The sequence below is a fragment of the Solanum pennellii genome, chromosome 10 (genome assembly GCF_001406875.1).
Source record: "Solanum pennellii chromosome 10, SPENNV200".
NCBI lineage: Eukaryota > Viridiplantae > Streptophyta > Magnoliopsida > Solanales > Solanaceae > Solanum > Solanum pennellii.
The window spans coordinates 75,960,557-75,974,131 of record NC_028646.1 but is presented as its reverse complement, the minus strand read 5'-3'; the positions used below and the strand labels follow the sequence as shown (position 1 = coordinate 75,974,131).

Here is a 13,575-nt window from a genome sequence, read left to right as displayed (position 1 = left end):
TATATATATATATATATATTATTTGTTGAAAAAAAACTTTCAAAAATTATTTTTTTAGACCCTTGATTGCTAATAAAAATAAATAAATGTTAGGACAGTGTGAGTTTACGGAAAGACATGATATGTTCTTTTCCTTTATCAGTTAGATAAAGTTGGAGCTTAATTTTACATCAACTTCACCTTGTAAAGTGTATATGTCATTAGATCAATAATTTTTGAGGCAAACTGATAGTTGAGGACTTGAAGTAATCAAGATTCAGCTAATTTTAATCTCTAGTACTCGAGTTTCGTTTTTCATTATTAGAAGTAAAAGTCTTTGACTGACGCCATAGATTCAATAAGAAGAAAATATTTCGACTGATAATTTTTTGATATAAAATCAAATGAAAAGTAAATAAAAAAAAAATTGCTAATTAAAAGGAAGACAATAAACATTGTTGCTAAAAAAATTTCACAATATTTAATTTTAGATGTATGTAGAATGGACAAAATTGGTATATTTAGGGTGATTTTTGACTCATTTGTTTCCTTAAGATTAAAAGGTCTGAATTTGAATACACATCTGAATATTAAAATTTGCATTAATATCAGGGCGTTTTGATCTAAATACACATGTGAATATTAAGATGTGGTCTCTAAATCTGAACACTAAATAATTAACGCCGTTTGTTTTCTATATCTGAATGTGGAAGTAAAATTGAACATTATATTAATAAAATGTTATACAATTTTCATTCCAACAAAATATATGACTTTTGATTAAAAAAAAGTTTTAAAATTTTGAATAATCATAATTTGGAGTACTATTTTTTCATTCAAAACCTTGATAAACAACAATACACCAAAAACATTATTACAATCAGTATTCTTGACACCCGTTAATACAAGAAAATTATTAATATAAAAAATATATTTGAAAGGATTTATAAAAACTAACATATTGGGAAAAATGGTGTTTGATTGAGAAAAGAGAGAAAGAAAGTTTTTAGTTATGAGATAAAAAAGCACGCTCAGAGCAGAGAAACTATGATATATTTTTTAATAACTTATCAAATGAATTTGAATGTTGTTAAGAGTCTCCTACAGATCTGATTCGTTGAGACCTCTTCAGACCCATTAAGAGATTTTTTTAAAAATAAAACAAATGAACTTAATGGGCTGATTCAGATTCAGACCTCCATTAAGTGCAAACAAATTAGGCCTTAGAGAGTTTTGTTGAGAGTAGTGTGAACCGTACGTGTTTTTTTTTTAAGGAATTTATTAATTTTTGACAATTCCAACTTCATACAACTTTCTGCTTGCAAAATCTCAGTCGTCTACTTTGTAAAATCGAAACAGTTCATCATACTTTGAATTACATCATAAATAAACAGTCCATTTTCAAAGGATAATGAATTGAAACATTATAATTTCCTAATTAATATCATTAATATAGGATGATATATCAAAATCAAAGCTGCACATAGAAAAATCTTCGATATTTTCCTCTGGTTGCCAACTATTGCTTGCTCCAAAGTCATCTAATCTGAAACCATGCAAGTTTTTCTCCTTCCGAATTCCATCTGATCGAATCTCGGAATTTGTGTCTGAATTCTGGAGGTCAATTTGCTGGTTGTATGCATATGTACAATCAAATTGCTCCTCATTCTTCGCATAGTTTAGCTCAGCCATTGGCTTGAAATCAAACGATTCTTCTAAAAACCTCTGAAAATCGAAAGCTTCATCATTGTTCTCTGTGAAACAAAAGGTATCTAATATGTTTGTTGCTTCCATTGAACAATTATCATCCATTTGACAATGCTCCATGTATTCTAGACGCGCACCAACATCTTCATTCACATTTTTTGTGTTTGAGACATCGTTGAAGTTGAGGCATTGTACAAATTCATCTTCTTTCGTTAAAGGTGTCTCAACTTTAACACAAGAATTTTGAGATTTAGGTAAATATCTCGAATTGCACTCCAAATCAATTAATTCACTTTTAGAGTTCTCCTCCATGATTACTTCCAAGTCCTCTTCAGTCCAGGAACAAGCAGGCGAACCATGATTAGCTCATAACTTAAATCTGTATTTGGTGTATCTGATGTTTTCAAATCCGACTCAATTTCAACATTCTTTGAACCATCAAGCACTAAATCTTCATGATCAACACACGATTGACCACTCAATTCAAGTGAAGATGTTCGAGTAATGCTACCATTACTCGAATGATTGGGGAAGTTGAGTGTGGCATTGGATCCATACATAACCTTAGCAGCTTCATCATAAGCGATAGCAGCCTCATCAGCAGTATCAAAAGAACCTAGCCAAAGTCGCTTTCCTTTGCTTTTATTATCACCACTAATATAAGCAGGCTCGCGAATTTCAGCCACCCATTTACCCCAAGTCCTCTGCCTAACTCCTCTGTATTTACAACTCGAATTCTCAGGACCACCTTTGCCTTGCATACAACCTTTTTTTGATCCATTACCCGGAGATTTTCTCTTCTTCTTCGATTGTTCATCGTTCAAATTAACCTCTTGGTTAAAATTTCTCCATTTTAACAAAATCTCCTTTGTCGAATTCGATCCATTACACTTTCTTTTCAGTTTCCTATTAACACAAAAATTTACGGTCATATAAATAAATATGACTTGAAATAATTTTATAAAAAGTAGATAAAAATATATTGTGTGCTAAATCAGAAAATAGCACACAATAAATTCAAAAATATTGAGTACTACTACAAAGTTGGCAGTTGTTTCTATTTATTTAATTTAAAATTTATAAAAAGTAGATAAAAAGGAGAAAATATAAAAGAAATTCACCTTTGTGGAATGTGAGCAGACATGAAAAGTATAAATTATAATTTATAATTCATAAATAAATAAACTTTGATTGGAAGTTCTGTATTTTGGTTTGGCCAATGATCTGTGGTATATTTATATGAATATGAGATGAAAATGTTTGAAATATTTTTCCTATTCAAATTGGGATCCACTTTTGAGGAAATGAAATAAATGTACAAATAATGTAGTGGCAATTACATTAAAATGTTAATATTGATGGGACTATAAAATATTATTATTTTGTAAGTGTATTATTTAATCTAATTAATTAATATTTATTAATTTAAAGAATTTTTAGAAATTTAATGAAAGTTCATTTTTATTATATTAAAATTATTATATCTTACTAATTTAGGTATCATATTTATTGAATTCACATAAAAATAAATTTATTATACATAAAGTATTTTGTGTAATTCTTTTTGTTAAATCATTCATTGTAAAATAAATTTAAGAATTAATGATTCATTGTAAAAATAAATTTATTACACATAATGTTTATTGATTCTTAATAATCAAATATTATTTATTATATCTTTACTAAAAACATTCGATGTATGATGATAAGAGCATAAACTATATAAGTTAACATAGAAAATTTCTTAAAATCATATCCCAAAATAACTTTTCATTTAAAAAATATTACAAAATCAATAATGACATATCAAATACTCTGAGTACAATTATTACTTCTTTTTTTATTTTTATTTTTTATTTCCTTTATGAACAAAATGAATTAGCGCCCCTAGCCACAACTTTTGGGAGTTAAAAAGAAAGGTAGTTTACAATATACTCACGCTTCAAGGAAAAATATATTAAAACAAATATTAAGGAAAACATGACATAACATTTTAGAGAAAAAAGAAGGAAAAATAACTATAATAAAATAATACGATAATTGAAGTATAAAAAGATAGTAGAATTTTGATGAAAATTAGAGGACAAGAAACCATAGGAGAAATTTTATGACTACTGACAAGATAAGCATGAACAAATAATGCTCTACTACCTACTAATTATAACCTTCTACTCTAGTTTGTATCTTCCACAGTAAGTTGCAACTGTGCCATCTTATCTAATCACCTCTCCTCAATGCTTATTCGACCTGCCTTTACGTCTCCTGAAATCATTCATAGCTAACATCTAACACCACTGCACTAGAGTATTCATACATCTCCTCTTCACATGTTTGAACCATCTAAATCTTATTTTCCACATCTTGTCATGAATGTCTATATTTATAATTTATTTCTCCTAGTTGCCCACACATTCACCGAATCATCCTCAGCTTTGCAAATTTTACTGTCTAAACGTGAGAGTTTTTATAAACTGAGTCTCAGATCGGGAGTCAGAAGTCAGGTCGGATCTTGAGTCAGGATTGGGTCCCTCTCTGAAAGTTAGGTGTTAGGTTTTGGGTCTTGGTTTGAAAGTCGTGTCCTAATTCAAATGTCAAGTCTCAATTTAGGTATCCATTCTTAGGTTAGGGAGTTAAAAGTAGGTTTTTGAATTAAGTGTTGGAGTTGGATCCTAACAGGTCATTGAGGTCATGTCTAGATTTGAATCTCGGATTCAGGGTCAATTGTCATGGTTTAATCTCGATTCAGAAGTCGAACCCCGAGTTGAGATGTTAAGGTTTGGCTGGGATCATTCATCAAGGTCAGGTCTTAGGGTCGGATCCCAAGTTAGGTCTCAGTTCAAGTATCGAGATTGTATTCAAGTTTAGGTATCACAGTTTGAGTTGAGTCCCAAATTTGAATGTTAGGTCCCAAATATGAACCGGGATCAGGTCCTGGGTCGAATCCCAAAGAAGTCGTTGGGGTCGTGTCTGTGTCGGGGTCAAAGTAAAGTTCTTGTTCGTACATTGGGTTCCATGTTGAGAATCGAGATCACGTCCCTGATCAAGTGCCGGGTCAGATCCCAAAACCGATCATCAAGATCGTGTCCTGGTTCGAGTGTTGGGATCGGGTCCTGAATCAGTCATTGAGGTTGGTTTGCGGGTCATAAACTACTTTCCTAAAAGTTATTTTCCACTCTCCAGCCAAAAGTATTTTCTTCATTCACCAACCAAACATTAAATAATATTTTTCACTCACCAACCAAACATGAGACAATCAAATTGTTTTACGAGACCATTATAAACTTTCTAATCTCTATTGTAGCATACTACAATTACAAAAGTATGAGAAGGATAATGAATTTAAACATTATTTATTCCTAATTAATATCATTTATATAGGATGATACATCAAAATCAAAGTTGAACATAGACAAATCTTCCATGTTGCCAACTTTGCTTGCTCCAAAGTGATCTAATCCGAAACCACGCAAGTTTTGTCCTTCCAAATTCCATCTGATCGAATCTTGGAATTCGTCTCTGAGTTCTGGGGGTCAATTTGTTGGTTGTATACATATTTATTGGGGGTACAAAATCGAACTGATCCGTCCTTGGATCAAGGCTTTCACTCGCTCAAAATGTCGATGCGAATCAAACCGCAAATTGAGTCAAATAAAAAAAAATCCCGACTAGTGATTTGGTTTGACTTGGTTTAGTGTTGGAAAAAAAAGCTAACTATATTTGGATTGGTTTGGTTTCAAGTTAAAAATAATCAACTCGAGACCAAACCAACCCGATATTATATATATAATTTTAAAATTTTATTTTTTACGTAAAAATACTTATTTTGATATAATTTTTAAGTTTCTCTTATTCTTTTTCATAGTTTTTGTCTTTTAAAATATTTATTTCATGTTTGAAAGTTAGAATTTTTAATGATCTAATAAAGGTTATAGTTCATACTTGTTGGTAATTATAATAAAGTTTAAATAAAAATCAAATTAATACTAATGCAAAAAGAATATCAATTCAACACTAAGAATGACAATAATATTGAATATTTAATTTTTAGTTTTACATAGATTTAGACAATTAAAATACATGATCTAATTTTACTTTCTTTTAATATTTAGTCATGTAATTAATATCTACTAAACTTATTTTAGCATGATTTAATACTTTAAATTATGATCAATTTCATTGTGATTTATTAATTTGCAATGTCTGTTTTACGCGATTTTATTATTTTGTTTTTTTGGTGGATATTTTAGTGTCATTAATCATATCATATTTTGTGTTATTTTCTTGAGAAATAACTTAGTTGTATTTTGGTAGGAGTAAAGAAATATTTGAAGTAAAAATAGATTATATGTTTGTATGAATACTTTGCCGAAAAAATCTGAAAATTCGAAAAATTCTAAAAAATCCAAAAAAACCCAAAGTTGAATAACCCGAGTTTTATTGATTTGGTTTAGTTTGTGAATTCAAAAATCCAACACATATAATTTGATTTGATATTTGAAAAATCCGAACGACTCCAGTCATGTACACCCTTAAAATTTACAATCAAATTGCGCCTCATTCCTCCCATAGTTTAGGGGAAAAAATCTCTAATTGCACTCCGAATTCAAAATACTGAGTACTACTACTTGACAGTTATTTCTAATTTATTTAATTTAAAAATTATAAAAAGTAGATAGAAAAGATAAAATTAAAGAAACGAAATCACCTTTGTGGAATGTGAGGAGACATACCAAAAGATATTCTATGTTCGAGAAAGAATGAATTGCTTTCCTTTTAAAAATGTTTCAAAAAAGAATAATTTTTTTTTAAAGTGATATTTTAATTTTAATTTTTCACATAACATATTTAATGTCACATGATTAAAAGATAATTTTATACATTTTACATAATTTTAATTTAAAATCATAAAATTTAAATGTTTTTTTTATTTTTTAAAATTTCATGCCAAGTCAAACCATCTCATTTTTATTTAAACAGGCAATATATATTTAGTTTATAACTGATAAATAAATAAATGGAAGGTTTGTATTTTGTTTTGGCCAATGATTCTTCCTTATATAATTGTGTTTATTTTGTTAAAATCTTTTTCTTGTCGAATTGGGATTGGGATTTATTTTTTCGGAAATGAAATAAATAAAAAGATAACTTGTTTTTATTCTTCATTTTTTGGTAGTAGCGTGTGTTGATGGTGTGAATTACTCAACTGTATTTACTATTCTTATCTAACTAACCAATTAATTAAGGGTTTTTTCTTGGGGACTAAGTAACTATTAACAAGGAAATGTAATGCCAAGTTTATCCTTTTGGTTATATGTTTTGAATTCAAATTTTAAAATAATAATCTCTCAGTTTTAAAAAGGATGGTCTGGTTTGATCATTTGGAACGGAGTTTAAGAAAAGAAAGAAGACTTTTTAATTTTGTGGCTATAAATTAAAGTTATGTCAAATGTATCATAATGTACCTTAATCCTGTGGTCTTAAACATGCCGCGTGAAAAGTTAAAGTTAAAGTTAAATTATTATCAGAAAAGGAAAGGGGATATTTTTTTAAAAAACAAACTAAAAAGGAAATAGAAATATTATTTTTGAAATAGTAGAAGTGTTCGAAGATTATAAATAAATTTTGGTGGTAATTAATAGTTCTAAAACTTATTAAAATGCAATACTACTCCTATCCCAAAGTTAGGTGGCACATTTTTTTAGGCTTTCCCGAAAACAAAGGTCATATTTCTATATAATTAGAAGAAATAACTTTAGTATAAAATTATCTTTTATCCTTTATCCTTATTTATAACAGGCGCCTCTATTAAATTCTCTTTCAGTTTGTACACCACAATTTTTGCGGCTATTTGTTTCTTGTGCGCAAAGAAAGATTAATATAACAAGGCAATGCCAAAAGTTCACATATTTTATGTGAACTTTACACGCACAGTTGAAAATAGGAAAAGTATAGACTAATAGTACCTTTCTTTCCACTCAAAGGCCACAGTTCAAAGGAAAAACATATCAAAACAATTTTTAAGGAAAACATGACATAACATTCTTAAAAAAATGGATTTGTAACTACAATAAAATAATGTAATAATCGAAGTACAAGAAATAATAGAATTTGTAACTACAATAAAATAATGTAATAATCGAAGTACAAGAAATAATAGAATTTTGACGAAAATCAGAGGACAAGAAACTATATGAGAAATGCTATGACTACTAGTAAGATAAGGATGAGAAACAAAATGCTCTACTCCCTACTAATTATAACCTTCTATCCTAGACCGTGTCCTCCAGAATAAGCTGCAATTGTGTCATCTTTATGTAATCACAATCTCCAATATTTTTTTGACTTATCTTTACGTCTCTTGAAACCATTCATAGCTAACATCTTGTACCACCGTACTGGAGAATCCGTATATCTCTTTCTTCACATGTTTGGACCATATTCTCAGCCCTATTTTCTGCACCTTGTCAATGTCTTTATTTATAATCTTATTTCTCCTAGTTGCCCACACATTCACCGCATCAGCCTCGTCTTTGAAACTTTTGTGAAGAGTCTTTATTAACTGGACAACAACTTGCCCCATACAACTTAGTTGGTCTAACCACCATTAGACCTATAAAACTTGCCCTTAAGTTTTGGTGACACCTTTTTGCCATAGAATACTCTAGACAAAAATCTTCTTTTCATCCACATTGCACAAGTCAATATAGTTAGGTCCTGGGTCAGGTATTAGGATCAAGTCTTGCATCAAGTGTTAGGGTTAGGTCCTGATATAAAAGTTCGGTTTGGGTCGGGGTCGGGTCTCAGATTATAAGTCAGGTCTCAGGGTCAGGTCTTGGATTAGTTGTCAGGGTTAAGTCTCGGATCTCGAGTCGAAAGTTGGGTCGAATCTCGAGTCAGGGTTGGGTCTCTCTTTGAAAGTTAAGTCCCACACCGAACGGTGAGATCTTGTCTTCATTAGGAAGTCGGGTTCCGATTCAGATGTCGAGTCTTTATTTGGGTATCATTCTTGGGTTAAGGAGTCGAAAGTCACTTTTTGAATTGAGTGTTGGGGTTGGATCCCAATCTGTCATGTCTAGATTCGAGTGTTAGAGTCGGGGTCGGTGTAGTAGTTGGATTCTGTTTTGAAAGTCGAGACCCGTCTTAAGAGTCGAGGTAGGGTCTCAAAACACTCGTCGATGTCAAGTGTCAGGGTCAAATCACAGGTCGCGTCCCGATTCGAAAGTCAGGTATTAATTCAAAAGTCGGGCCAGGTTGGATCCTTGATCGATCATTGGGGTTGTATTTTGATTCAAAAGTTGAGACTTGAGTCGAGTGTCAGAGGCGAGTCTGAAATTGAGTGTTAGGGTTGGTTCACGGGTTGAGTCGGGGTGGACTCCTAATTCGAAAGTCGGGTCGTGCGTAGAGTTGAGGTCAAAATTCACTTCAATTATCAAGGTTGTTTTCCGGTTCAGATGTCGCAGTTGCAGTCGAGTCCATTTGAATGTTAGGTCTCGAGCAGGAATTTGGGCCAGGACCCGGGTCAGATCTTGAGTCGGATCCCAAATCTATCGTTGGGGTCGTGTCCCTATTCGAATTTCGGGCTCAGAGTAAAGTCCTTGTTCCTCTTTGCATGTCGGGCTTAGGGTATAGTCCCTATTTGAATATCAGGTCCCAGGTTGAGAATTGAGGTCAGGTCCCCAATTGTTCATATATTGAGTCCTAGGTTGAGAATCGAGGTCAAGTCCTGGATCAGGCATTGAGGTTGAATCTCGAAATGGTCATCAAGATTGTGTCCCGACTGAATTGATTATGAGTTGATATGCGGCTCAAAAACTATTTTCCTAAAAGTTAATTTCCACTCTCTTGCCAATTTCTTTTTTTTCATTCATCAACCAAATATTTAGCTAATATTTTCCACTCACCAATCAAAAATGAAAAGAAAATAAGTTAGAAGACAACTTGTTTTTAGAGTTGATACCAATACCTTTATAAACTTTCTATTCTATGTTCTAGCAGACTACAATTACAAAAGTATCATAAGGATAATGAATTGAAACATTATATTTTCCTAATTAATATCATTAATATAGGATGATATATCAAAATCAAAGCTGCACATAGACAAATCTTCGATATTTTCCTCTGGTTGCCAACTATTGCTTGCTCCAAAGTCATCTAATCTGAAACCATGCAAGTTTTTCTCCTTCCGAATTCCATCTGATCGAATCTCGGAATTTGTGTCTGAATTCTGGAGGTCAATTTGCTGGTTGTATGCATATGTACAATCAAATTGCTCCTCATTCTTCGCATAGTTTAGCTCAGCCATTGGCTTGAAATCAAATGATTCTTCTAAAAACCTCTGAAAATCGAAAGCTTCATCATGGTTCTCTGTCAAACAAATGATGTCTGATATATTTGCCGCTTCCATCGAACAATTGTCATCCATTAGAAAATGCTCCATGTATTCTAGACGCGTACTAACATCTTCGTTCAGGTTTTCACAAGACCTGAAATCCATGTCTTGTAGCACAATTTGATCATTAGAATTACAAATTTCATCAAGCCTCGAGAAGTCATCTTTGCTAAACATGACGGTTGGCTCCACGTCTATTGTGTTTGAGACATTGTTATGTACAAGTTCATCCTCATCAATTTCTTCTTCCATTATAGGTCTCTCAACTTCAACACAAGATTTTTGAGATTTAGGGAAAAACCTCGAATCACACTCCAAATTGGTTAATTCCATCTCGGAATTCTCCTCCGTGATAACTTCTAATTCCTCTTCAGTCCAGGAACAAGCAGGTGACCCATGATTAGCATAATCATAACTTAAATCCATATTTACAACAACACCACCATCACCATCATCATCTTTCAAATCCGACTCAATTTCAGTTTTCTTCTCATCATCAACCACTAACTCTTCATGATCAATAGACGATTGACCACTCGATGTTCTAGTAATGTTACCATTACTCGACGAATCACAAGAATTTGGGAAATTAAGTATGGCATTGGATCCATACATAACCTTAGCAGCTTCATCATAAGCAACAGCAGCGTCACCAGCAGTCGAATAAGTACCAAGCCAAAGTCGCTTTCCTTTGCTCTTATACTGACCACTAATATAAACAGGCTCGCGAATTTCAGCCACCCATTTACCCCAAGTCCTCTGTCTCACTCCTCTGTATTTACAACCCGAATTCTCAGGACCGCCTTTGCCTGGCATACAACCTTTGTTTGAACCATTACCCGGAGATTTTCTCTTCTTCTTCACTTGTTCATTGTTCGAATTAACTTCCTGATTCAAATTTCTCCATCGTAATAAAATCTCTTCTATCGAATCAGATCCATTACGCCTTCTTTTCACTTTCCTGTTAACATAAAAATCCATAGTTATATAAACAGTTTAAAATTAGGACAGAAAATTACAATACAAACTAAAACTAATTATGAATTGAGAATACTAAGTACTACAAAGTTGGCAAGAGATGAAAATAATCACCTCTGGGCAACGTGAGAAGCCATCAAAGTTATATATATATATAAATAAATAAATAAATAAATGTTTTGATTGGAAGTTTTGTATTTTGGTTTGGCCAATGAATAGTCGTTTTTACGAATGTTCTGGTTTGTTGTGTATTTATATATTTGTTTTAAATTCCTTTTCCTAGCCTAATTGGGATTGGAATTCCTTTTTCGGTAAAAATTAAATGAATAAACAAATAACGATTTTTTTTTTGGTAGTAACGTGTGGTGATGGTGTGAATTACTTAACAATATTTACTATTCTTATCTTATGTAACCAATTAATTAAGGGATTTTCCTTGGGTACTAAGTAATAGTTCCAAGTTTATCTTTTTTTGGGGGGTGGGGCAAAGACTTTTTAAAATCAAAAAAATATTAAATCATACCGATTAAATTTATATGTTAAAAGCAAGTTTAAAAATAATCTTTTGCCTTTGGGCCTAGGAGATGGAAAGCACGTACATCTATGATAATTAATGGTAGTATTAATTATCATAAGCGATAAATATATTTTTGTAATCTCCGATCATTAATCGCTCCCCTTCGAATCCAATTTTGTTTGGATCAATGGAGAGTAGATTATGATGAGATTTTATGACGTTAACATTAAAAAATATTATAATTTTATTATGAAATAATAATATATTTCTTTGTATGGTCAAAAGAACACAAAAAATCTCGATTAACATTCAATAGTCTCAACTTCATAAACTATAATGTTATTCATATTATTGAAGGTAAATTAATTTGTAGCATCTCGGATAGTAACTATTACTATATTTAATCCACAAGAAATTTCAAAGGCCTTGAATAACAAGTTATGAAGTATTAAATATTTTTTTTCTTGTAAGGTTTAAATTTTTCTTGTTGAATATTCAATATTAGTATTACGTGTGATCTAATTAATTTTTTTTTCTCTAGTTATATAAGTATTTTGTTTTTGCTTAACATTATTTTTACACTATTGTAAAATAATATAATGGTACTCTATTGTTAGTATCATCCGTGTTTTCTACTTGATTTGCCTCCTTTTAAATAATTAAAATATGTAAAAAGTGTTATAAAATCAAGCTCATAAGAATATAATAATAAAGAGAAGAAGACAACAGAAGTAGATAGAAGAAGAGGAATTTTCTTCTTATTCAAGTGTATGTAAGTTTCATCTGTCTATTATACAATAGTGAATGAACAACCTTATTTATAGGTTGAGAAATCACTCTAAAAGTCACCATATTAAGTACCATAATAAATAGATACATTCTTATCCAAAAAGGTTCATGAACCTAGTGAATATGGATGATTGTTCATGTACCAACCTTATGGGCTATCCACTCATTCAATGAATTTATAACACTCCCCCTTGGATGTCCATAGATAATGTGCCTCGTTAAAACCTTAACTAGAAAAAACCCTGTGGGAAAAAATTCTAGTGAAGGAAAAAGAGTACACATATCTTTTGATACGCACTATTTGTTGCCTCATTAAAAACCTTGCCAGGAAAACCCAGTGGGAAAAAACCTCGGTCAAGGGAAAAAGAGTGCAACGCGTATTATACTCCCCCTGATTAAAACATCACTTAATTTCTTGTGATGATGTCTCCAATCTTCGTACATTGTGGTTGGTATATTCTTTTTCAAAGAAAAACCACACATTTCTTGAATATGGTGTGTCATTTATCTCAACCAGACGCACTTTCGACTTGCTTCATGGAGGACTTTTATTTCTGCATAGCAACATTTGCTTCATTCATCGCCAGGATATTATTGTGCCTCCACATGCAAACACATAACGTGCTTGAGATAGATCTTTATGCGGATCAGATAAATATTATGCATCTGCGTAACCAATCAATTTTGTCTTGGATTCCTCGAGATAGAATAAACCCATAACTATGGTCCTTCAAGGATATTCAATCATGTGCTAAACACCATTTCAATGTCCTTTTATCGGGGAGAAACTGAATCTTGCCAGTAAATTTACCGCAAAATAAATATCTGGTCAAATATTGTTAGTAAGATGCACTAGTGCCCTGATTGCACCAAGATAGAGTTTCATCACCAAGAAACTCTTCATTTTTCTTTGAGATCAAAATGAATTATCATTTATGTCAAGTGATCTCATAATCATTGGGGTACTCAATGAATGTGATATATCCATATAAAATTGCATCAAAACTTTTCGGTGTATGTGCACTGTTAGACAAATATTTCATTTGTCAAATTATCAATCTGTAGGTCAAGACAAAATTTTGTCTTACCAAGAACTTTTCATAAAAATACAAGGACAATTAGGGTCATTCTTTTATACCCTTTTCTTCCTTGACTATTTCAATCCATATAAGGATTCTTGAAGCTTTATTGAAAAAGTTTCTTTCAAACTCTT

The 13,575-nt window shown here is 31.6% G+C and overlaps 2 protein-coding genes across 2 annotated transcripts; both read right to left on the bottom strand.

Annotated features, from left to right (window-relative positions):
• Nucleotides 1-1,413: 1,413 nt before the first annotated feature.
• On the bottom strand, nt 1,414-2,528 carry LOC107001592 (ethylene-responsive transcription factor ERN3-like). The gene is given in 2 exon segments (XM_027912166.1): nt 1,414-2,051; nt 2,054-2,528. Coding segments are annotated over 2 exon segments (1,032 nt in total). The 5' UTR covers nt 2,448-2,528.
• A 7,099-nt stretch (nt 2,529-9,627) lies between these two features.
• On the bottom strand, nt 9,628-11,294 carry LOC107001874 (dehydration-responsive element-binding protein 2C-like). The gene is made up of 2 exons (XM_027912281.1): nt 11,171-11,294; nt 9,628-11,039 (listed from the first exon to the last, which is right to left on the bottom strand). Exons 1-2 carry the CDS (start codon nt 11,191-11,193, stop codon nt 9,734-9,736), a joined length of 1,329 nt encoding a protein of 442 aa, XP_027768082.1. The 5' UTR covers nt 11,194-11,294; the 3' UTR covers nt 9,628-9,733.
• Nucleotides 11,295-13,575: the final 2,281 nt, after the last annotated feature.